Raw genomic sequence first — 24,872 nt, 5'->3', positions numbered from 1 at the left:
TCAGCTTCATCAAGCTGCAGTATTTACAGGTAAAAGAAATGCAAGCAGAAGCTAAGGACTTGTGTTGGGTAGAAGAGGACGGGCTCTTGAATTTGCTTCCTCCCAAGATTTGTTCCTTCATGCCAGCTCTGCATTTTCTCTTTGCCACTGCTCTAGTATCAGGCCAGGCTATGCTGTGAACCACATCGCCATACAGTATGTGCTATATGCACACGTCTAGATTTGATTTGAATCTTTCCAAACGTAATAAAATCAATGTCTTCATTGATTTTAATAACTAAACATAAATTTTAGAAAATGTATTTGGGGACATAAAGATTTTAAGAAACGGGCAGCCTTTACGGACTCATTATCATGTACACATTTAAATGATAGAGATTTAACATCCCTAAATTAGATTGAACATCTCTATTTCAATTAGAGGAAAAGTGCTCCCATTTTTCAGCCTTCCTCCCTTAGCAGAGCTTCTCTCAGGGCTGGCTGTTCATCTCACAATGCTCCAGCATGGAAGGGCAGTCAGTTGCAGTGTTAAATGATGTGGGGTTACATGTTGGGTATTAATTCACAAGTTCTTTCATTTGAATCCATTGGCTTGTACAGTATATTACACGTAAGTAATGCACTGTACAAGGGGCTACATCTCCCATGGGCACGATGCAACACTTACCTTTCTGTGAGTAACATCCCTGTTAAAACCTCCATCGTGCCACCTGGATCATTCTCTTTACCACCCGAAAGTGATTTAACCGCAGTCAAATGCTTGAGCCTGCCATCGACTACCAGCCTGTACAGTGGTACGGGCTAATTCAACAGGCTTGGAAACTGGTCAAAGCAGCTCTATGACACCTTGCGTGTGACCAGATACTCACTCACTTAACCATGAAACACAACAAAAACGATTCCACAGGATTTAGTGATAAGAAAACAGAAAACAATGGATTAGTTATCTCGAATTGGCATACTGACCAAAAAAAGCAAACAATCAAACAAACTAAAAGTAGACTAAAAAGAACATATACTGTCTGGCATTCTTTAAAAGTCAGAATGGGATCAGCTTTTACAAACATTATCTTCTTCTAACTCCTCATTAGGAAGCATTGCATTCAGAAAAGCTGCAGATGTGAGTTGCTTCACTGGAGGAGGAGTCGCGAGTGAGGGGATTGTGGGATAGATCGTACCTCTGGATCCCCTGGAAGGTGCTGCTGGCCATGTCCACGATGCCCCCCGTGGGGCGGGCGACCACCCCCACCAGGCCCTTCCCGATGCCCTTGAAGAACCCAGCCGCGCCCTCCTTCTTGGCCCCTGAAACAAACAATTGATGGCTGGTCCACAAAAAAAACTAACCACAGATACAACTAAAATGGCTGAAACATGCTATGTTTTCACAGTTTTTGTTCTCCGCTTTAATCACAGTTCAGATCATCTCTCAGCATACTCAAGGCTATTGTGCAGGTCAGTGCATTGAAGGCTGCAAATTAATAACAGCTAATTGTGCTATCTTAAAACTGCGGTGATTTCACGTAACTGGAGGACTCCCAATAAGTAGATAGTTATTGGCTAGGCTAATAGTCGAAGCAAAAACATCTTATTTCTGTTGAACAGAGGAGTTAACAGAATTACCACAATAAGCAGACAATGAAACACTAAAACAATATGAGAGTAGGATACGCACCTTCCACAGGTTTAGTGACAATCCCAGTCACTCCACCGACCACACCCTGAGGAAGGAAGAGACAGGGACATTTGGATTCCATAGCAAGGTTTTCTTTATAAAGCATAGCTCGAGTGCAAAAGATGGATATCATTCTTTCCTTCCATCAGAACTGGACAAATAACACATCAAGTGCTACGACAGGCAGAATTCACTGTTCTGTGTGTCTCGCAAAACCAACTCTTTCACTCTTTAAACTGTTATTACCTGCACAAATCAATTTTCAGTTCCAAAAGAATCACTTAAGTTAATTTATGGATTGACAAGTGCAGCTAAGAATCACAGGTTAAAAAAAATCTGTTGTAAAGAATATCTATATGTCCTCTTAGTTACGTCCACGTAGAGATTTACACTGCTCAAATTAAATATTACCCACATTTACAGGCTGGTAAGATCATATTCACTGTGGCACTGGAGATTTCGTAATAAAATACATCAACCACAAATATCTTAATGTCATGTCCAATGAAAATGACTTGCTGATTACAAAAGGGCAAGGCAGCCTATTTGATCTGTAATAAATTCTCTGCATAAGCAAATCATTTTCTTGTAATTACTATATCACAAGTGACAAGGTAATTTTAGCCTCATGTAAAAAAGATTAATAAATGGTACAGCTGCTTTTAGCAGGCACAATAAAGAATTAATTCCTTTATGCACCAACACAAAACGACAGTGACCACAGCATGGAAATGGCAGAAACCCAGACGGCTGTCAATACTTTCATCCATATATACCCTGTAAATGTATACAATTTATCTGCTATCCCTAAATATTTTCTCAAGAAACTCATAGCTCTTAAGATCTTAAAAACATGTTACCCTTGCAGTTTAGCAACTCTTATGCTTGTAATTTCACAAGATATTTATTTAAAAAGGTTTTTGAGTACTGTTATTTCACACTGCAGCAAAATTAAAATGAGAACATGTTTTCTATAAACATGTTACCCCGGTATTAAATTACTCAGGATGGAAAATGGCTGTGGTAGAAACACACAGCACCCCGGTGCCTGGGGGGGCTGTTTGCATTTTTTTTCCACGGTTTTAGCTTTTCGCTTGAAACCACATACAGCAGCACAGCACACCATTCATATTCATGTGATATTTGCTGTGAGGCATTTGTCTCTCCTAAAAATAGCACGGAGAACCAAAGGTCTCGCATGGTGCATTCCTGCATTCATAAGAACAGCTCCACTGATTGGTAGCAAACAAATGTTTCTTCGCTGAGTGCATGCCGTATGTTGTGGAGTAAGCACAGCAAGTCATTTAAAAAAATGCTGCTCCGCAGATATACTTGTGTAAGCATATACATTTCCAGAGGGGTGATTACAGTTGTCAGTGTGCCATAAAACCACGTTCAGAATAAATGTAACATTACATATACATAATAAAACATGCTTTCTTGGTGAATATTGTGATACTGAAGACACTAGCAGATGTACTAAAAGTCAGATAGCGGGTTGGTGAAGTATGGGGTTTTGGGTTAAGTTTGTCGGGGGATGGGTCAAACCAGGCAGAGGGGGCGATACCTTGAGAAAGCCCTTCCCTCCTTTGGCCAAACTCTCCCCAAAATCTTTGGGCGTCCGGTTCATCTCCTCCCTGCGCTTCTGCTGGTACTCTTTGTCCATGGTGATGGCGGCCAGACCTTTGCCCACGGAGCCGGTGATCCGAGACACCATCCCTGCAGCACCCCCTGGAGGACGACAGAGAGATGACAAGTGTGAGCCAGTGTTCAGACCCCAAACACAAAATTTTCTCTGCAACCCATACAGTAGATGGTAAAATATACAGCAGATCAAAAAAACATTACAATGCACCCCTGTCAAAATCTAGACTCTTCTGATCATTCAAGGAACTTTTTCAGTACTAAAATACTTAAGCTTACCCTAATTTTTCTCCCTAGTACTCAGGCAACCCCTCCCCTTTCTGTACAGCAGAAACCCCCCCGCTAGCCGGCCTTGTAGAAGGTGCATAGGGTGATAAAGCGGTGGGCTAATGTAGTCAGTATGGCCAGGGTCAGCTGCCCAGCATTACTTACAGCATTACGGTGCCTTGATTTTTCCAGATCAAACATAAATAAAAACGGCGTGACACAGCGCTGTCGCAGCCTTACCGACGGTGTGCCCCAGCAGGCTCCGCACTCCGATCACAAAGCCCTCCGCAAACTCCTCGGGCCCCTGGACGGCTCCCTGTGACAGACGGGGGGAAATCAAAAAGCCCTCTCATCCTCCCTTCCAAACCCGGCGGGAGGTACGTGTCACGCGCCTGCGACGCCTTTGATAATTTGTTTCCTTTAGTTATCCGTCATTTTGACAATACGCCGCGCGGGCTTTCCGGAACTAACGCATCGCAAAGGAATCCGCTGTCATTAAAAAGCAGGGCTGTGGAGTGGAGTTATAAAAACAAGTCGAACATCAGTGCTTAATTAGCCACTTTGGAGAGGACGATTACAAGCTCGGTGCAAAAGTCACTGATGATTAAAATATACAGGGAAAAAATGACAGTTTGCACGGACGTATCCGAACCTGGAAGGGCTCGTAAAAGAAGGCTTCCACTCCCTCGGACAGGCCTCGAATGAGTCCAAACGGATTCCCCAACACGTCCAGGCCCAACACCAGCACGTACATCTGCTTCAGGAACTGTGGGGGGGGAGAAATTGCCAGTGAGCGTTCAGTCTAAACAAGCACTCTAATAAATGCACGCTGCATGTTTTCACGTTTTCCCGAAACTCTCAGAACCCTTGACGGTTGTGGGGTAGACGGTGTGGTTCAGCGGCAGGGCTGAAGATGCAGCTCACCTGCTCAGAGTAGTGTCGAATCACAGCCCACATCAGCTTCTCTCTTCTGTAGAACTGGTACTTCACTTCAAAGAAGGCAAGCCTGCACAAAATAGACACCTGATCACTAAGCCACCAATGAGCAGTCAATGGAAAAAAATTTAAGCGCTTTCTTCAGTTCATAAAATTCAGTTTTCTAAATGGCTCACTTAAAGATGAGATCATCCACATCAGTCAGAGTTGCCCCGATGCTCTTCAGCAGTAAGTTTACGGACTGGATGGCGACCATTTCTTGCTGCTCTGAGTCCTCCCCACTGGACCCCAGGGACAGGCTGAGGTGCAACTGCAGGGAAGTACAGGGGCTCAATGAATGCCTGTCAGCGGTGATGAACACTCACACGAAACACCAAACAGATTCGCAAAATGCTAACCTGCATCAGGTCTTAGTTACATTCAACTTTAAACAAACATGCATGCCCACAAAATAAGTCTTACTTTCGACGGAGAATGGTTACCTTCCTCACGGCTTAGTATAAGCACCTCATGAGCACTGGGTGAAAAGAGCTCTTGCTTTGATAGGACATTTAAGAAAAGTGCTGCAAAAATGCTCTTTGGCAGGGGAGATGTAGAAGTGTGCTGAGAAAAGAGACTCTTACTGTGATACGTGTCATGTGGAAGTGTGCTGTGAAAATATTCTTACTTTGATAGGAGAGATGTGAGATGCACTGTTCAGGGAGATGGATGCAGCGTGGACTTACTTGATAGGAGTGAAGGCACTCGTTCATAGGGGGGATATGGACACATGCTGTGAAGGAGACTCTTACTTTGATAGGGGAGATGTGGAAGTGCACTCGTTTCATAGGGGGGATATGGACACATGCTGTGAAAGAGACTCTTACTTTGATAGGGGAGATGTGGAAGTGCTCGAAGAAGCTGAGGCCCGAGGTGTCCGTCATTGATGCCTCCATAAGCTCAGCCTGCAGTGCCTCCAGGTCTTTCTCAATGAGCTTATTCTGAAAGCATTCAGAAAAAAAACATTCCTGTCAACCTCGTCCCCAGAAAAGCCAGCACATGATTCAAACACATCTGTGCTGCATAACAAACAAGCAGAGTATGCTTAACACAGTGTTACAAAAATACAAATCTGAAATTCTGTGACAGAAAACCCATTAACCCGAACTGTGAAAATAAGAAACACATGTATTGCTGCAGTAATTCCCATGTCCATTCGCTGCTATGTAAAAATACAGGCGAACACTAGGAGGCAGCATTTACCATGTTTCTCAATACCAACTAATTTCATTTCATTCAGGCATTTAGCAGACACTCTTATCCAGAATGACTCGTACAGTTTACATATAATCCATCTATCCAGCTAGATATTCCACTAAGGCAATTCAGGTTAGGTCCCTTGCGCAAGGGAATAACCGCAATGGCCCGACTGGGCATCGAACCAACAACCGTTACAAGCCCACTTCCCTAACCATCATACTGCACTGCCGCCACTGCGCTCAAGGCCACATTCTCATTATTGCCCCGGTCGGCTGGGTCACCTTCTGCTTTTCTGCCTCCGGGTCAGTGGCCGGGGTGAAGAGCGCGATAATTGCCCCGAGGAAGCCCTGATCGATCTTCACGGCCATCTCCTGGACGAGAGCCATGAAGTACCTGCAGGAACAGCCGCAGTCACCAGCTTTACACAGCGCAGCCTATTACGAAAGAACAATTAGCATCGCCGGGATAACGACTTGGATAAACACTGTTTAATGGCACACGCTCCATATGGCAGGAGGAGCATCTGTTTCCCAAGGGAGAAGGGAAAACGTAGCGCGTTAAGCAAGGACGCTAATTAGGGTAGGAGAAACAGAGGCCCACTGTAGAGCCCGATGAGGGGATATCACACTTACTTAAACTGCATGACTTGGCTGTGTTCGTTAAATCTTGTGATGATGCTGACATCAATAAACGGCTTTGGCTCTAAAAAAAAAAAAAAAGAGGCAAGGAAATGACTGTCTCCTCAGATAACAGTCAACACATATACAAGTACACACGCATACACACACACATTCACATTCACACACACACACACACAAATTCACACTCACACACAAACATACACACACACTGACACTCAAAGACACATGCATGTACTAAGATATCTGACACTACCACTCAAACACACAAGCCACACACTCACATATTTACAACCATATACACACACGTGCACACAAAAGCTCATACATTTGTTGAATATGGGGTCATTCAGCTACCTGAGTCTAAGGCGATGGACTTGGGTGGAGGAACTGGGTGAAACACAATGGGAAATATAGCGCCTGTGAGCTGGTTATCCACCTGTTAGGGGAAGAGAAAACAATGTGGCACTTCATCGTCATCATCATACAGTGAACAGAGTATGCGAGCAAGCCTAGATCTTCTTCCAACACTTAATGATCCTTTAATATCAATATAGAATTAATTTAAACATTATAATTCATATTAATGCATTTGTTTGTGGAAAAAGTCTATACGTAGTTTAAAATGGACCAGGGACAAACAGGTCAAGTCGATGGAAATCAATCACACTTTGGTTCTGATCTCTCGTTGAACACACTGTGCCTTTTCATAGACCACACATGCTTCATATTATGTTATGGGTAAGTTATGGGTGGAGAATTTTGGCGGGTCTGTGGATCGGACAGCCAATGAGAGCAGAGCAGTACCTGGAGCCAGTGCAGCTGGGCCCTTAGGCTCCTCTGGTGCGGGGACTGCTTGAACTCCACCTGGATCCCAGACAGGAAGTTCCTGCGGATGTGGCAGGCGTACGGCTGACGCATTACCATGGGCACCTTGTTGAAGTTCACCTGTTTCAATTCACAAGCAGACAGAATGGGAGGAGCTTCAGCCGTTACTGTGAGGCCACATCCACATCTAGGCCCAGCCCCCAAAAATGATTCAATCCAATCATCTGTATGAGTGACATCAAATTTCAATGGTAGCCATGTAATATTCACCATCTACCACCTGCAACAGTTAAGCAAGGGTGAAGCAAAGGGTGGATGTAGTCTCACCTCCAGCCCGGTTTCCAGCTTCACCCAGTCGGGCTGGGACTTCCCAGCCAGTTGGTTCTGGTAGGCCTTCTCCAGAAGGTTAATGTTCTTGTGATTGAAGGACTTCCAGCGATTCTTGGGCCTCATCTCCCACACGACACCAGAGCTGGAATCGTTTCGCAAACAGAGGGGTTTCTCTACTGAGTTTGGATCAAACAGTGCCATGCAGGGTCACAATGTGACACGTATCACAGCACTACAAACACCAACGCATCACAGAACAGACAAGGGCCTCTCATCTCAACATTTCTCCAATAAAACATCTGAGAGTCTAGATGAGTGAGGCTTCATGAGCCTATAAACTGATTAACCAATCACATGTTATCAGTGACTCAGTCAGTCAATTAAGTCTATATAGCAGGTTTTCAAAGAATTTGTGATTTACTGCATTGGACGGATCATGGTTTGTTTTTATTGGTTCATGATCACTGATTGAGTGACACATGGTAGCTCCATCCATTAAAGGTTGGTGAATTCTCACTATCCTGACACAAGCTAGCAGTGTGTGGCCGTAGACCCAGCACTGAGGAACAGGGAGCGGGGCCCTGCTGCTCTGTGGGCTGGGTTACCTGGTGATGCCCACGTAGGCGATCTCCTGCTTGAGGTCGTTGTTGATGAGCGACAGGCCCAGGTTCTGCAGGGACACGCTGATCTCCTGCTTGAACTGCTCCATCTCCTCGGCCTGCCGCGCCTTGGTCACCACCGCCACGTCCTCGGTGAACAGCAGCACCCGCTGCCGCCCGTCCAGGAAGGACACCCAGTGGATCTGGGTCTGGCTGTCGTAGGCGAACTGGCCGCACTCGTCCTGAAATGACACGACAAAAGGTCTAGAGCACTGCACTCTTATGACCCCTACAGTGAGAGAAAGGAATTGCGGCAACTAGTTTGAACGCATCAAATACAAAAACCAAGGAATGTAAAAATGAAAGTAGTCCTAATATGAAGGCCCAGCTGGGGGTACCAACAGCAGAACCACAATCCCTACACTGTATTATTGTCCAAATGGTCATAGTACTGAGCACAATGTGGAACCAGATGAGTGTGCAGTAGTATTATAAGCATACAAGCTTCACTCTTCAGCATGACGGGACGTAGCACAGTTCTATCAGCAAGGTGTTTAGCTGTATTTGAGAAAAAGTCCATCCGTAAGAAAGCGTAACACACAAAGATAGCCCATGCGGATCAGATCAAACGCCGCGCTATGTGTCCTGTAGTGTTACGCTGCGCTGCTGACGAGCCAGCTGTAAACATGGCGGGATTGCGCAGGGACGGGCACGGTGATGCGTGCGGGCGTGTGCGGTCAGTCCCACCTTGACCAGGTCCAGCTCCCCTTTCTGCTCCATGTAGTTCCAGGCCAGCCGGCGGGTCCCGGCGGGGTTGTCCCAGGCGAAGCGCTGAGCCTCTCCCGGCTTCAGCTGCCGGGTCTGAGGCGACCCGCTGCGGATGCGACCAAAGTAACCAACTCCACTCATACACATCGTTCAGTTCAGTTCAGTTCAGTTCAGTTCAGTTCAGTTCAGTTCAGTTCAGTTCAGTTCAGTTCAGTTCAGTTCAGTTCAGTTCAGTTCAGTTCAGTTCAGTTCAGTTCAGTTCAGTTCAGTTCAGTTCAGTTCAGTTCAGTTCAGTTCAGTTCAGTTCAGTTCAGTTCAGTTCAGTTCAGTTCAGTTCAGTTCAGTTCAATTCAACTTATATAGCGCTTTCTCCAGTCGCAAACCGCTACTCTGACAACAGTAACCACAGTTTTATCGTTAAAATCCATAATGCCACAAGTGACATATAGACAGAACAGTCACATTACAACTGTTATCGTTATTGTTATGTTTTAGAATTGTATTAAGAAAGTACTGTGCATTATTGTGAAATATGCTCAGCCAGATTACCGCTAGATTAAAAGAGAGTCATGTTCACAGTGACCGTGGATTACCTTTGCTTGTAGCACATGGTCGCCCAGGGGGTGTGGTTGATGATGAGAGCGGGGGCGGAGCCGTGGTAGTAGTCGCTGAAGCTGATGACGGTGGAGTGGTCCGAGATGTTAACGTCGACAATGATGCCACCGCACTGACATCAGGAGGAAGAGGCCGTACGCACAGGGTCAGCCATTTTACTGGACAGCAACAGTCCCGCACACTACACAAGGCTCGGTACACAGCTCAATAACAAGCACAGACTTCACTTTAAACCTTATGACTTTGAGTTGGCATTTCAATATATGAAAGGTGCTAAACAAAAAGCATATTATTAATAAGAGCAATACAACTACTACTACTACTACTACTAATAATAACAATAATACCGTTATTAAGCATGGTTAGCTGAATTTATTTAGCCTCGTAACTGATCTATCACACATCATGATGTGATAATACACATGTTAAATGTAATAAAAGGTAGTATGGTCAAACTGAGCTGCAGTCCTGAGCCAGAGAGATTAGACCCACCACATCCATGCTGAGCAGGGTGCCATTGTCCTGCTTGTTGAAGAAGAAGGATTTGGACGAGCACTCTGAGCCCACAACACGAACACACAGCTTGCCTGTGGTGGACTCTGGCCACAGCGGAAGACACTGAGAGAAAGAAGAGGACAATGACTGGAGTGTGTGTACAGTGTGTGTGTGTGTGTGTGCGTGTGCCTGCGTGTGTGCGTGCATGTGTGTGTGTGAGTGTGCGTGTGTCTGAGTGTGCAAGTGTGTGTGCGTGAGAACCTGTTTGTCTTTTTGTATGTCTGCACCTGTCAGAATGTCTATCGGTGCATGTGCATGCTCGTTCATTTATGTGCCCTTTACCTCTTTGGATGCAATGTAATGCCATCTCCCCTGCATGATGGTCTCATCCATCTGAACCTCTCCCACCTCCAACTCGTAGGACGACTTATTGACCAGGGTGTAGAAGGGACTCATGGTCACTATTCGAGTCAGGTTAAAGCTGCTCATCTGAATGCTAACGCCCACCTGTAAGAGAGCAGTGAACGAGGGTTACAATTTGCATGGTCAATAGGCAGACAAAAAAATCAGAGGAGAGAAAAGCATAGGCTGAACCTTTTCTTACCAGATACTCCATGTTACTGGCAGGACACTTCACACACCCATAACTTCCAACTGTGTCCAGGGAGAAGCCATCTGACCAGGTACTGGTGGAGATACAGAGCTGCAACTGAAACAAGACGACGACAAAAGAGTTATATAGCGGATCAATGTGGAAATAATAATAATAATAATAATAATAATAATAATAATATCAATTTAACTCATACAGTGTCACTGGCTTGTAATACAAATAAAATTCCTTTAACAATACGACATTAAATCAAAAAAAAATTTCATTTACAAAGAGAAGGAAACAGTGTTGCACTGTAAAAAAAAAAAAAAAGAAAAAAAGAAAAAAAGAAAAAAAAAGTTGTTATGTTTAATTCAGTTTAAAGCAGGAAAAAAAGTATCTTAAGGAAGAAGGCAGAGCTCCATGCGGGAGGGGGCAGCAGCTGAGAAGGAACAGCCTGGAAAGGAGCAGAGAGCCAGGAGGTTCTGGGATCGAGAAACACTGAGGAGCTGTGGGGCGGAAGGGCTCGCCCTACCTTGTTCTTGCTGAAGATGTTCTTCTTCTTGAAGGAGAAGAGCACCACGTCGCGGAAGTCGGAGGGGTGCTTGACGTGGACCTCCTCGGCGCGGTACTGCAGGATGCGCGAGGTCTTGTTGATGATCCAGTAGGGGCTGAAGACGGACAGCACCAGGCGGCCGCCGGCCTGCGCCGTGTGCACGCTCACGTCCACCGTCAGCTTCTCGGCCGAGTCACAGCCGAAGCAGACGGGGAAGAACTCAGCCATGCCCGCGTGGATCTTCACGTGGCCGTTCCAGTTGCGGCCCTGGTACTTCACCAGCACCAGCTCCATGATCTCGCCGCCGATGCGGGCGTTCAGCACGTCCGCCGTGCTCCCCTCCAGCAGCTCGTGGGTCTCTGCTGACCCCTGCAGGACGAAAAAGGAACAGCGTCATCGGAGCTCGGGCCGCTGAACATTCACTCATTCAGTCATTCACACACGTTACATAATGCAAAAGGAATTTGTTCGTGTTCATATAGCACTGTACATATACCTTGTACAGTCCTTGTCTTGCATATACCACAGATAATATATAGTCAGCCATACAGACACCGATTCATACTGCACATTCATTTTCATCCCCACATACATTACGAAAAATCAATCAACATAAGAGCAGACATTTGAATGGAAATTCAGGTCAGTTTACGCCAAAACGAATCCAGCTGCTCGTCAGTTACACAACCTCGAACATAACAGAACCAGACCGTGACACGGGCGGGCGAAGGGCGCAGTAACTAGGGAAGTGCGCTCAATCAGGATCGCGGTCATTAACGGCGCACGTAAATGGTGGTTCATTTCACACAAGCTCCTCAGGAAGTAGGTCACCCGCGGAGCAAACACCGAAGTGGTGGCGGCTCCACCCTGGGCGGGCGGGGTTTACCTCCAGCAGGTAGCGCAGTGTGTAGGGCAGCAGGTTGCGGATGGTGACGGCCGGGTGCAGGTGGATGATGTAGGCGGGGTCCCAGTCCTCCTCGCCCTGGCTGGAGATGAAGCGGATGTCGTCGGGCACCGCCAGCGTGCTGACCACCAGGGGCAGGAAGCTGCTCTCGCTGGCCGGGCACTGCAGGACGGCGCGCACCTCCGAGCTGCAGTGCACCTGCTCCTTCCAGGCGATGCAGGTGGTCGACGGCTGGTACTGGCCCTTCAGGCGGCCCACGGGCTGCAGGAAGAGCTGGTCCCTGCCGGCCCGCACCCAAACGTCAGCAGGGGCTCACGACTCTACAGAGAACACTGCCCTGAAAATAACTAATACCTCCTGAATCACCTAGTGCTCTTGGATGTGCTGCCTTTATGCCAATATACAAAAACAAGCTTAACGTAAGCCTGCCGTAAAAAGCCTCGACAAAAGCTGTTTGTAAACAAAGGCTCACCTCTTTTTCTCGAGTGTCGTCTTCATTAGCATTTGATTAATGGCTACTGTCCGCCCGGGGAACACGTGCACACGATATTTCCACTTTTTATGCAGAGTAGCTGGTATGCTAATGAGGATGTGAGCAGTGTCCCCGACCGCTATTGTACCTGTACGATTCCAGGGCGACGTGGGACTCCTTTTCTGGCTCCGCGACGCCGATACTGACAAAGCCTCTTGCAGTGGCGCAGTATTTCAGAATGGTGAAGGGCACGGAGAAGTGGTTCTTAATCTGGCCGTGGACAAAAAAAGAAAATAAAACATGAGCGAAACGCGCCGGGTTTGAGGCCGTGGCGGGAGAGGCGGTTTTCGAGAGGGGGGACGCTAGCGCAGCTCGTACCTGCAGGGGCGAGCGCACGGTGATGACTTTGTTGCCTTCGGTGGCGTCGGTTTGCACCAGCACGGAGACGGCCTCCTGGTGCAGGGGCCCGCGCACGTTGTACAGCCTCCGCCCCGGCTTGTCCACGGGGACGTTCGTGATCTCGCTGTAGCCCGTCGGCACTGACCAAATCAAGGACACGAGGTGATTACTCAAAGACAGGAACTTTCTGTTCAAATCAGACATACCTGGCACACCAGTGGAGTACAGAGTAGAAGGAACCGGGTTTGGAGTTCACGGGTCCAGAGATAGGACAATGCCATTATAGCCCTGACCAGGGTAACTGAATTGCTAAAGTAAAATGCCCACCTGTATAAAGGGACTGTACATTAAATTCAAGTTGTGTGAGTTGCCCCGGATAAAGGATGTCTACTAAGACAACAAGCAATGTAACAAATGGTAAAAAGTGGTAATGATTAGATTAGAAATCGGGAAGTAGTGCCAAGCTCACTAACCCAAACTGAGGCTGAAGAGGCAGCTCTCCTGGCGTTGGAGGGCAGAGAGCTTGCCCCGTGCCGAGTGTTCGAAGACGGAATATTCCAGATCCATGCTCTGGCCCATGGCCACCTCCTGCAGCTTGCCTTGCGTTGGTGAGCCGGCCAAGCGCAGGTTGTTGCTGTGCTGCACGATGAGCGGGATGCCCAGTGCGTTGCGGATAGTGAACGGGGCCTTCTCCTTCAGGGAGTAGTCGAACGTAGAGGCTGTTCCCTCAGAGAACGCCTGGGGGCAGAGGGAGGGATGGCCTAGTACAAAGCCTGCACACTGACCCACTTCCTTGGGTTGAATAACGTATAATTAGCCAGATGAGTGCTGCTGTGAGAATCCAGTAACACTGACACAATTAACTTGTAATAGCACACACAAAAGCTGACTTGCATAAAGCCATAATTGTGCTGGGTTCCACGGCAGCTTGACCTAGTTCTTGAGACAACAACAAAAAAATATACAACCGCACAACACAGAAGATCTATTTTTGTACAGGATTTAATCAAATATACAATGGAAAGAAGAAAGATCGCGCTTCAAGGATTCTTTGATGTATTCCCTGATTTGTTTGACCTTTCCCTTGCTAGAAAAAGGTTTAGGGAACAGGATGGGTTACATGAAAATCTAAACAAGCGTTACTGATATACAGAGCTCTCCCCATAGGACAATCTTACCGTGGCTAAGTTTTTAAACACATTGACGCAGCATTTGGAAATGGTGATGTTCATGGTGTCCTTTGAGCAGATGTTGATGGCGGTTTGAGGCTCCGGGAGAATGATAAAATCATCCCCAGGAACTGGACTCTTATCCTGGACAGGGTTGTTTTTCATCTAGAAAATCAAGAATGACTTACAGTAGACTGGATACACTGTCTAAACATAAGCCCATCAAATGAGCATGAAACGTCAACTAAAAATCAGGCAACCCACAGAAACAATAAAGCAAACCAGGTTTAGGCCACTTAACCACCAAAAAAGCAAGACAACCTTTCACTGTGGTTTCTCTTAATCAGTGCCAAGATTGCTTTGAATAAGTATGTTTCATGGATATAAATAAATGTGTTGTGCACATTGAAGCACTGTAAGCAACTTATGCATCCCAGACAATCACAATCATGTCCAACACACATATCAAAAGTGTTGTGTCCTTAGTTTTTTGTGATTCGTAGAACTGGAGACGAGGTCTAAAGTTTGGCCTGCACATGAGAATGACCTGTACTGTGTTCCAGTAAACCATATGCCGCTAAATTCTCTGGTTTTGAGTTGGTCTTGTGAACAGGACCTTCCTAGCAGATTCGTATGAGAGCCGAGTGGGCAGTACCTCCAGCGTCAGGTTCCAACGGCGCTTCCCGTTCTCCACTCTCTCAATGAAAGGCTCCCAGACAGCATGGGTCTCATTGAAGTAGTTCACCTGCAACAGAAGCCGCATTACTCATACTGCACTCTAGGTCAACTCAAATTCATAGCACAACACAACACAAGGTTGACAGAAGCTAAGGGCATCAGAGGAAAAGCCAGCACACACAACCTATCTGAATAAGAGGTATTCAACCCGTGGTACTGGAGTAGCACAGTCTCCACATGGATTCCCAACCATAGTCCTAACGGACCACAAGGCCAGCAGGGCTACTCAGTCCTGTAACTAGTATCTGTTTCCCAAATCAAAACCAACTACAAATGATGGCTGGAATTTCCCTTCTCAACACCAAACCTTAGTAGTTTCAAGAGGGTTGGAAGTTCTGTGAAACTGATTATAAGTTATAACTGATAAGTTATGAAATGAGTATATGTCAGATCTTGGCACTAGGTAAATCCATCCACGATCAATTTTCGATTCAAATATTAAGTATGAGCCGGAGGTCTTAAATACACAACAGAACGGTGTTCCCCACCTCCAGAGTCATATCTGCACTGACGTTGAGCAGGGAAGACCAGTTCTTGGCAGTCCCGGTGAGAGATGACTCAGCCAGCAGGAGGGGGACGGTGCGGTGACCCAGACCGGACTCCAGAGTCACTTGCACCACCTTCACGTCCACCGCAAAGCTCTCTCCGAAGTTCCCGTCGTCCTGGTCGCGGAAGCTCTCGGTGACTTCGGTGGCCGTATCCACGCCCAGGAACCAGTAGTTGCTCTCGTACAGGTTCATGATGGACCAGAGCTTGCCGAGGTCGCCCGCGTCCTCCTCCTGCTGGTCCTCTTTGGATTTGGGCGTCATGGCTGCCGTGATGGTCATAACAGTGTTGAGAATCACTGGCGAGATCTGTACAAGGATATAAAGAAGCAAATTATACTTATGTATGAAAATAATTTATATAAATGCTATGAAAACATTACAGTGTAAACACCCTTATTGGAACTACAGTTGGGAAGAGCAATCTGGGCATGAAGTGGATGCCCACAGGAGTCAGGTAAGTAATATAACTGATGTCTCTTGATGAAAGGTTTTCTAACACCATGCTGGCAGTGTGGGTACAGAGTCCTGGGGCATAATGTGGCAGGTAAATTTTTTAAATGTAAAAAACCCTCATGCATGAAATATATCCACTCTAATGTGCGATTACTTAAATAACAGTCATGAGTCAGAGAGCTTAATGTGCAACATCACTGACTTTAACGATGACTTCCTCCACAGTCACGGATCCAGCAAGTGGTTCGTTTTGATTCTTTTTTGTTTCCAGGAGAACGGAGCATGGGCGCAGCACCTGGGACAAGCATAACATCCTATGAGTAAGAGCTGACCAATCACAAACGGTTTACCAAAATGGAATGGTTCAGGAACGGCGGGCCCTTACGGTGGTGACGGCTTTGTCGTCTTTGTTTCGGATGAAGGGACAGGCCAGAACTTTGAGGTCCCTGACATTGGCTCTCATGGCCTGGGTGGCTTCGCTTGTCTCCAGGGAGAAGTCACACTGGAAGGAGGCTACCAGCGCCGGGGCATCGGCCTTCATGAGGTTTGCCACGAACACCACCTCAGGGTCCAATACCACAGCTCGGATCTTCATCTTAGGCCCTGAGGCTAAGAACAAACAAATAAACTTCATAAGAGTCCACCACCAAAACTAATTGAGCTAACAACTTGGAAATAGCAACACTTCAGAGTCACGTTTACAGTTGGAGTTTATCATTTGTGGTAGAAAGCATTTCTGCCTATGTGAGGCACTGAAAGAAATGCAGATGCTCTTACCAGGGCGACAAACAAAATCGGTGAACATCAGTGACTGCAGAAGTGCAATATCACCAAGAAGGCACAGAAGTCCCATTTATAATCAGTAAGTGCTAAGTTAGCACTTAGCATTGTAAACAGAAGTAAATATGTTACACAGCCATACTCGGATATTATTATCCCATAAAGAAATCTAGAAGAGAGGATAGGTAAAGGTCAGGGGGGCCTTGGCGTCCAAATACAGTTAGGGTTTCTTTAAAAATATTCGCCGGCAGTCCCTTACGCGTTTTGGGGTCGGCGTAGATCTTGGGTTCCGCAATCTGCTTGAGTGGCAGCTGGGCGGCCCTGTCGAGAGCAGCGGGCGAGCTCTGGGGAAGAGCCTGTACGAAAAATTCGGCCACGGCCATGAGGAACTCCACGCTGGCGCAGAGGTAGAGCTTCTGCAGCACGGCCACCACCTGCCGCTCGCTGTCGTTCTGCGAGTACGTCATGTCAATCATGGCATCGGTGCTGTCCTCGTCCCGCCTCCCCACCATCCTACGGGCAGATCAGACGGCAAACGGTATACAGACCACTGCACTAATCTGGACACCTGGCCACCTTGTGGTGAGTGTAACCAATAGAGAGAGAGAACATTCAGAAGAACACTCAGTTCAACTTGAATGAGGCAATTATCTTAAATTGCAATAGTTGCAATGAAAACTTATGTACAAACTAAATATGATCCCCTCAATATGGCCAGAAGTTTTTCTACACAGAAGCTTCCTCTCTCTATACAGAACATCGTCCTTTTATTTTTGAACAATATTTATAGACAGGACAGAAAAGGGATTGCAACATTCTATTTTTGATCGTACACATTCCTAGTTTGAAGCACTGTAATTTCCATTTATGCGTATAATCTAGTTTAACAAGCATATTTAATGCAACTCAAAGCATATCTGACAGCTTTAATGTGATGAACAATTCATAAATAGCCTTCTTGTTGTAGGCATCATTGCAAAACTTTCCTCGATAACTGAATTTTGGCCAATACGGAGGTAAGCAATGCCACAGATGACTGCTCTTTCTGTCAATTATCAGTTAAGAGGCTGCAGTTTCAATTTCACTTGAGCATGATACTTCATCTGAACTATTTCTGTAACCATATAGTGATATAAATATTCTTAAACAGCACATATAGATCATATTCCAGACATTAAGAATAATTTCACAGAAGCACAAGCATAGAATTTCTTCATATCCCCAGGTAACTACAGAGATAATGAGAAAAACAATCTTTCATGAAAATAATTTATATAAAAGGTATACATCTACCTCTGTAGATCAAGTTCCTCAGACAGTTCTTAGTACGGGACTACCCCTCACCTTGAGGTGACCCTCTGGATTCCCGATCTCTTGTCGTCCAGGGTGCAGGAGGTGAGGAGGGTGGACACCTCCAAGGCCCCGCTATTGAACATCTTCCCCGAAGCCTTTATCGAGTGCAGGGTGAACTCCCCCAAGCACAGGCCCTCCTCGTGGAGGCTAACTGGAGCCACCTACATGGAAGAGCAGTGTAAAGGTCACGCTCTCTTCACACACTGCATAACGCAAGAACACCTTTGCATCACCTCGACAGTGAATTCCAAGAGAGAACAATTGCACAACGACTATTCATCCCAAAATTTACGCCTGTTACTAGAGCGCTGAAGGTAAGGAACTGCATGGGGGAACATGTCATGGAGGTTTTCACTGGCTAACAATGCTTTTCTCTTCTCATTAGCAAAGGTTTTGGAGAGTTGCCTGCGTGGCAATTACAGTAAATGACTGAAATTACAGAAGACTCTGGAGATGCTGAATGGTAAACAATACCATACTGCTCATGCCCAATGTGTTACGGATAAAAGCTATGAACCTTTTCACTGACACAGTAACACAGACTGCACATTGCTTAAGCAGCACCACTGCAGCTACGGTTATCAATGCACAAAATGAAACATAAACACATAGGCAAGTATCATTTTCACCGTCAGAAAATTAGAACCTAATCCAGCTGGCCAGCATGAGCCCATGCAGTCAGCAGGGTGCCAGTGTAGCATCGGGTCTGAAGACCTGGCAGCCTCATCCTAACCAGAGAGTTGTAGGGTTTAATCCCAGGGGAGTCACTACTGGTGTACCCCTGAGCAGTGTGCCTAATCTGAACTTTTTAAGACCCTGCTGCATAAATGGATAGTTGTAAAATTTAAGCTGTGGGTGCTAGTTAGGGGGAAAAAACATACCAAATATAACAATCTTTGGGAAAACCTACTGTGGACATGCAAGTAGGAAATCAGAGCTTGAGGTAGCAGAGTTAGGAATCAATGCAAGGTTAAAGACCTGGAATCGAAGCTTGGAATCACTGCTGGGAATCAGTGCTGGAAATCAATGTGAGGTATTCGAGCTAGGAATCAGTACGAGTTATTAGACAGAGCTGGGAAACAGTATGAGAGTATGGTAACACACCTGCTTAGGGTCATTACTGTAGAGCACCAACGCCAGAGACTCGATATTGAAGTTAAATTTCACTGTCTCCAGTGGCTCTTGCTCTGGGTCCTTACTTTCCTTCTGCTTCTCAACTTCCCCTTAAGATGGAGAAACACACACGCACACACACACACACACACAAAGGAAGTGTGACAAGCACATTGAAACTTCAGCCAACTGCAGTATTCCTGTCAGTCCGCAGTCTGTTTCTCTTTCCCAAATGGGGCCGTTAATGCGCTAAAAGTCCCAGTAAATCTAATTGTGACACTGCAGCCCGTGGCTTAAAACAAATAAGGGTAGGCAGTATATTTCCATTCAAATTACCACTGAATCTCTGGTCACCAGAACAGCAGGAAGCATAGAAACACTCTGAATAGGATTCATTAGCATCACAAAAGCCGGGGTTGGCCTGGACTCTCATGCGTGCTGTGAGACTGATGTGATTTTAAGCCTCAGTAACAACTGCAGCCTAAGACACAGTACAGCACACTGCACACAGGATTGAGAAACAAGAAAAGACAAACGAATGTATAAATGTCTTAATCAGAGCAGCTGCACCCTAATTCCAAACTCAGACATCATTTTTCGACATTGTTAACTGCCAGTACTGATTCGTGTCATTGTTCAAGTCACAGTGCGGTGACATTCCAAGAGAACATAAGACAAAGGCCAAGCACTACTTCAAGTTCAAGTCCAAGGCTCATAGATCTGAACGGCAGCCACACTAACATTGTGCTGTTCAATGGCACTCTCTCCTACCTCTCGGGGATTCTGTCCCTGCATGCAAAGCCTGCTGCTTCAAAGCCGCGTCTGCACAGACGCGAGCGTCCATCTGCAGCCCGGCCGCCTCCCCGATGTTCTCCATCAGGATTTTCAACAAAACGGAGAGGTCATCCTGGCTCAGAGCAACCTGGAGAAATGAATACAATCAAAGACATGCACAGGAACCACAGAAATGTGCTGGAACAATGGAAATAAACAGGAAATATGAGAATATCCTACACTAGTTAAGAAACAAATAAAAGCACAGAGACTCATCTGAACATCAAATGAGACTTAAGATGGTCAGATTTCATACATACACCTTTTTTGAGACCCAATCCTTAATTATTATAATAGGCAATGTTCTATTTTACAGTTAATGAGGGATGATGAGGAAAATGAAAGGCTTATTATTATGTGTATAATTAGGACAAAATGCAGGCACCTTCATAGGTTTCAGGTCCCCATCAATCTCCACAGCAGGCATCTGGGTATACCAGGCAGAAGCAAGGTTTCTCTTGACTGACAGGAGGAAATTGACCGGCTCCAGGACCTTAATGCTGGGCTGGACTGAGTCAGTGTCCAGGTAAATCCTGTCCAGAGTGATACAGATAAAATACAATGAGGATAAACTGTAGAACCACTGAGAAACAAATGCATCAGGCATGCTGATGGTTTGAAACCAAAACCAAGTCAAAAAGTAATGCTAAAATACACCAATTTGAAGAATATGAATTCCTCATTGACTGAAATCATTACTTAAAGAAGTGTAGCCTTATTTTTTTAAGTAAGCTTCAATCATTTTGTCACCATATGACTAAGTTAATCAAAAAAGAGGTTATTGGGTTCTGTAGAATAATCTTTTTTTTCTGTGTCAGTTTGTCAAATAATATACCTTTACATTATATTTACAATGACCCGCTATCTTTGGCCTCTTTTTAAAACTGTTTGATTTTACTCTGTCAAATTCTGATAGTACTTCCAGTCCTTTTTAATCAATGGAAAGTGTAACTCATTTTAGAGCAATGCTCACCTTTCTCAGCGATAATACAGAGCTTGTTATTGATAACATATATGTACTTGCAGTTGGCCTCTTAACTTAATGATTGGTTATACTGTTTTATTAAATTCAATAAGAGTCAGGAAAAGTTGATACACTATTGTCACATGACACATTGCACAGCCTAATGTGTACAATTTAAGAATGCATATGCTGAATCAAACAGAATCACAACAAAGTCACAGCAAACACAGAGCAGTTAATAAATGCCTACATCTCAGATATAATAGTGTGTGGGCTAGCCTACATGCTACAAAAGCGGGTACCTACATGGGATTCAAGCATATTTCAGTGTGTAAGTTGAGTCCCCTAACCGCTACCCTACTGACCTGCTGAGCTTGAGCTGGGTAAGCTGGACGTCCATTTCTTCGATGATCGCTGGGAGAGGACGGCCTTCCACAGGCAGCAGGGAGAAGCCGTTCCTCACTGTGATCAGACCCAGGTCCACCTCCAGGGCATTGAGGGATACGGAGGACTGCGGGACGATGATGACGGGAGCCTTCAGCCGGACGTCCATGGAGAGGCGGAAGCTCTTCTGGGCGAAGTCGCGCACGCTGGACGCCGCCTTCTCCGCCGCCTGCGCCGTGGCGGCGGTCAGAGCCTCCTTCGCCGTCTGGAAGTTGTTGGTGAAGTTCTGATTTGAGGGGGAGAAATACAAACAAACGAGAATCAGGAAAACATTCAAGTTTATGTTGTTCAATATTTATATCGTTAATATCATATCAAGAGTCGTAATGCAGAATTTTAAAAAAATAAAACAGTAGTTAAAATTTTTGTTGAATTGACATTATGCAGACTGCATTTGTTTTACTAAATCTGAGGTCTTATCTACATGTGTTTCATTCTATAGGACGGAATATGTAGCGTGAGCATTTGTTATGTATTTGCTTACCAGGAGAGACATGACGAACTTGTGCAGGTAAAGCACCTGGATGCAGCCCACGTTGAGTTTGACCTTGCCGTCGACCTTGGAGGTGTCGGTGTAACCGGGCCCCTCGGTGGCTTTAGGGGTGAGGCTCATGGTGAAACTGAACACCTCGTCCCCCACGATGGAGATCGCCTGCCAGAGATCACACAAGCGTGAGCGGTCATGCCGCCCCACCGACTTCAATGTGGCCTCCTCCCCACACCAGATTTTCACACACATTCAACTCATATCTTATTCCGATTACATTCGAGTGCAAACAGGCCTGCCGGTCTCATGTCTGCCTGGAAGAAGTTGCAGACACTGCACACTGGAGGTGTTTACTTGCCTTTTTGTGGATGGTTTTTGGGTCGGCGTTGATGACGATGAAGTCCCGGAGACCGGCGGAGATGTGGGTTTGAGTCCCCTTCATCAGCAGCGACCCCTGAAAACCTGAACAACAAAACTCAGGTTTTCATTTTCAATATTCTGCAGTGTTTCAGAATGGGCGATTTCTTCTTTCAATAAATGTGTTCTCGGCAGATAGAAACAAAATTAATGGAATATTATTCTTTAAATAACCGAGGGCTGAATAACCATACTAATAATACTTCGCTAATGAATGCCACTTAACACATAATGTATATCTGAGTGAGGCTCATAAGTGAAGCTCATATTAAGCTGAAGCCTTCATAGGAAGTCAAACAAACCTGAGGGAAAGCTGTCTTACCCAGAAAATGAATGCTAATATTGGTTTGAATATTAATGTCAGACTAAAGCTGAATCTTTATTTTGGTAAGATTCTTGCGCTGAATCTTAAAATACATCTCACCCTGAATCTTACTATTTTAATGGGGACTTATCCTTTATCTTATAGTGTTGGTCTTAAGCTGAATCTTATATACAATATTGTTCTTACCCTGAATACACTACTCCTACACTACTTTTGGTCATATTGCATACTCTCATGTTGGTTATGCCCTGGATCCTGCAATTTTGGTCACACCCTGAATCCTGAAAAGTCGGTTATCTTGGATCCTTAATGTGAGTTATACCCCAACTGCTAGAATGCTGCCCATACTCTGAATGCTAATGTTCTTCTTACCCTGAATCTTTAGGTCGGCAATGCTGCAGCTCTCATCACACACCAGAACATTGAAAGCACCGAGCTGCATGACGATTTTCAGATCGACCACATCCCCGTCCGAGGGAGAGCCTGGAGACACTGCCAGTGAGAAAAGTATGTGTAAATGTGTGTGAGTGTGTGCGCGTGCATGCAGCAAGAGGGAGAAAGAGAGAAGAACAAGTCAGGAAGGCAGATAAGAGGAGGAAGAGGAAACCAGCTTTGAACAAGAGTGAGATGCCAAACAGAGTAAGGGTTGCTCCCAGAATGCACCCCGGGAGGGGGAGCCGGGGAGCGCACGGGGGTGTTCACCTGTTTTGGCGGCGAGGGCCCAGCCGTCCTCGGCCCGCAGCCTCTGCTGGCTCTCGGGGGAGGGGGCAGCCCCGGAGGACAGGGCCGCGGTCAGGAAGTTCATGGTGGAGAGCAGAGCCTCGGTGTGCAGCATCAGGTCAAGGGAAGAGAAGGTCACCTGGGAACGGAGAGGCGGGTCTGTGAGCCCAGCGTCATGGCAACTGGCTCACAGTCACATTAGCCTACCCATTATCACAACCCCATTCGCCAGTTTCACCGGGATGGCAAGGAGAGGGCCGGAATTACAAATGTGCTCGCCATAATGGCGGATATAGAACGGAAACAGATTTTGAAAATGACCCTCTTCCTCCTTCTACACCTACGGTTGCTTGACTCGTGTGAGAGTTGTACCAGAGAAAGAGGAAAAGGACAGGTCACTCACATTGATCATCTGTTCAGTGTTCTTGAAAACCACGGCAAAGTTTGGTCCATTTCTGTCAGCCTGCAGCGAGATAGAGAGATGTAGTTCAAACAGTGTTCTGATAGCCTGAGAGAGCTGCACTATTGACAGCCTAACGCAAACAATATGTGCCTGCACAGGTACATATTTAATCACGTGACACTTCTGTTCCATCACCGTGCAGAAAATGAACCATGGCACATTAACCTCATTAACCATTAATCGCTTGCACCAAAGACCGACATACTGGCTCCAAAGCACTCCAAAAGCCAGTATCCACCTCACACATGCCTACCAACAAAAGGGGAAAAAACGTGCACTGTGCGCCCAAAATGTAAGCCAGCCGCTGCCAAAGAGTTAGCAGAAGCTAACGGAAGCTGAGAAGGGCCTGTTCTCACTTGTAAGCTCACTGAGATTCATGTAAAGAAGTACTGAATATATTTATGACCGTTACCAGAACATGCTTTGTGTTTCCATTCAGCGGCCTTTTAGGAGATAAGAGGATCTTACAGTGCTTCAAAATCAGACAAGTACAGGGCCGCATTGTTATTTATTAACATATATATAATATTCTTCAAACACCATTTTTCTCGCCAGACCCTGCTGTGCCAGGCACGGCCGTCTCTGTAAAATAAGGGGGTCAAACGTCCATCGATGCCAGCTGCACAGGATGTCTAACGGGCGGAACCTTAGAGCTTTTCAGACCGTAGCACTGAGAATGCCTGTGTTGCCGTGACCTTACAACTTGGTACCTGGAACTGAAATGGCCCTGTAAAGAGGTAGCATATGGTCTGACACTTTTCCCACTCATGGCTTGTGATATGCCGGGGAAACAGCTGGCTTATTTATTTACTTCCTGAGGAGGACTCAAAAATTTGAAGAGTCACAGACAGAACCATTTGGAAATGGCTGAATTTGGAATGATTCACCAGCACTGATCATATATAAGGATTTTTAAAAAGATTTTATTCGTATACACAACTTCCTACAACAATGGAGAGATTACAAAATCTGATTAAGACAGTACAGTGAGATTGTAAAACAGATCCAAAAGATACTCTACCTTGAAATATTGCACTTTAAGGAGATCGCCACCAGTTTCCACTGAGGAGCTGATTATGCTCAAGGGCTCACCAAGGGAATCTTAGGAAA

The 24,872-nt window shown here is 45.8% G+C and overlaps 1 protein-coding gene across 7 annotated transcripts in view; it reads right to left on the bottom strand.

The window, feature by feature from the left end:
* vps13c (vacuolar protein sorting 13 homolog C) overlaps positions 1-24,872 on the bottom strand; it is a 79,483-nt gene that overhangs the window by 6,953 nt on the left and 47,658 nt on the right. For all 7 annotated transcript variants that reach the window (XM_064336784.1, XM_064336786.1, XM_064336785.1 and 4 more), the window contains 41 exons: positions 24,784-24,863; positions 23,703-23,762; positions 23,282-23,438; positions 22,952-23,071; positions 22,196-22,299; positions 21,835-22,002; positions 21,272-21,576; positions 20,328-20,475; positions 19,880-20,030; positions 19,100-19,218; positions 17,987-18,156; positions 16,902-17,155; positions 16,248-16,471; positions 16,065-16,157; positions 15,350-15,715; positions 14,779-14,868; positions 14,133-14,288; positions 13,428-13,692; positions 12,934-13,094; positions 12,704-12,825; positions 12,066-12,363; positions 11,159-11,548; positions 10,636-10,740; positions 10,374-10,538; positions 10,029-10,154; positions 9,515-9,648; positions 8,901-9,027; positions 8,160-8,395; positions 7,552-7,696; positions 7,204-7,344; positions 6,754-6,835; positions 6,391-6,460; positions 6,040-6,151; positions 5,386-5,499; positions 4,696-4,829; positions 4,508-4,589; positions 4,236-4,349; positions 3,824-3,899; positions 3,240-3,403; positions 1,673-1,718; positions 1,179-1,302 (listed from right to left, as the gene is read on the bottom strand). In XM_064336784.1, coding sequence (XP_064192854.1) covers positions 1,179-1,302; positions 1,673-1,718; positions 3,240-3,403; positions 3,824-3,899; positions 4,236-4,349; positions 4,508-4,589; positions 4,696-4,829; positions 5,386-5,499; positions 6,040-6,151; positions 6,391-6,460; positions 6,754-6,835; positions 7,204-7,344; positions 7,552-7,696; positions 8,160-8,395; positions 8,901-9,027; positions 9,515-9,648; positions 10,029-10,154; positions 10,374-10,538; positions 10,636-10,740; positions 11,159-11,548; positions 12,066-12,363; positions 12,704-12,825; positions 12,934-13,094; positions 13,428-13,692; positions 14,133-14,288; positions 14,779-14,868; positions 15,350-15,715; positions 16,065-16,157; positions 16,248-16,471; positions 16,902-17,155; positions 17,987-18,156; positions 19,100-19,218; positions 19,880-20,030; positions 20,328-20,475; positions 21,272-21,576; positions 21,835-22,002; positions 22,196-22,299; positions 22,952-23,071; positions 23,282-23,438; positions 23,703-23,762; positions 24,784-24,863 — 6,298 coding nt within the window. The remainder of the gene's footprint in view (positions 1-1,178; positions 1,303-1,672; positions 1,719-3,239; positions 3,404-3,823; positions 3,900-4,235; positions 4,350-4,507; positions 4,590-4,695; positions 4,830-5,385; positions 5,500-6,039; positions 6,152-6,390; positions 6,461-6,753; positions 6,836-7,203; positions 7,345-7,551; positions 7,697-8,159; positions 8,396-8,900; positions 9,028-9,514; positions 9,649-10,028; positions 10,155-10,373; positions 10,539-10,635; positions 10,741-11,158; positions 11,549-12,065; positions 12,364-12,703; positions 12,826-12,933; positions 13,095-13,427; positions 13,693-14,132; positions 14,289-14,778; positions 14,869-15,349; positions 15,716-16,064; positions 16,158-16,247; positions 16,472-16,901; positions 17,156-17,986; positions 18,157-19,099; positions 19,219-19,879; positions 20,031-20,327; positions 20,476-21,271; positions 21,577-21,834; positions 22,003-22,195; positions 22,300-22,951; positions 23,072-23,281; positions 23,439-23,702; positions 23,763-24,783; positions 24,864-24,872) is intronic.

Source organism: Anguilla rostrata, chromosome 5, assembly GCF_018555375.3.
Source record: "Anguilla rostrata isolate EN2019 chromosome 5, ASM1855537v3, whole genome shotgun sequence".
NCBI lineage: Eukaryota > Metazoa > Chordata > Actinopteri > Anguilliformes > Anguillidae > Anguilla > Anguilla rostrata.
The sequence above is the reverse complement of the archived record's forward strand: the minus strand, read 5'-3'. Positions and strand labels throughout refer to the sequence as shown.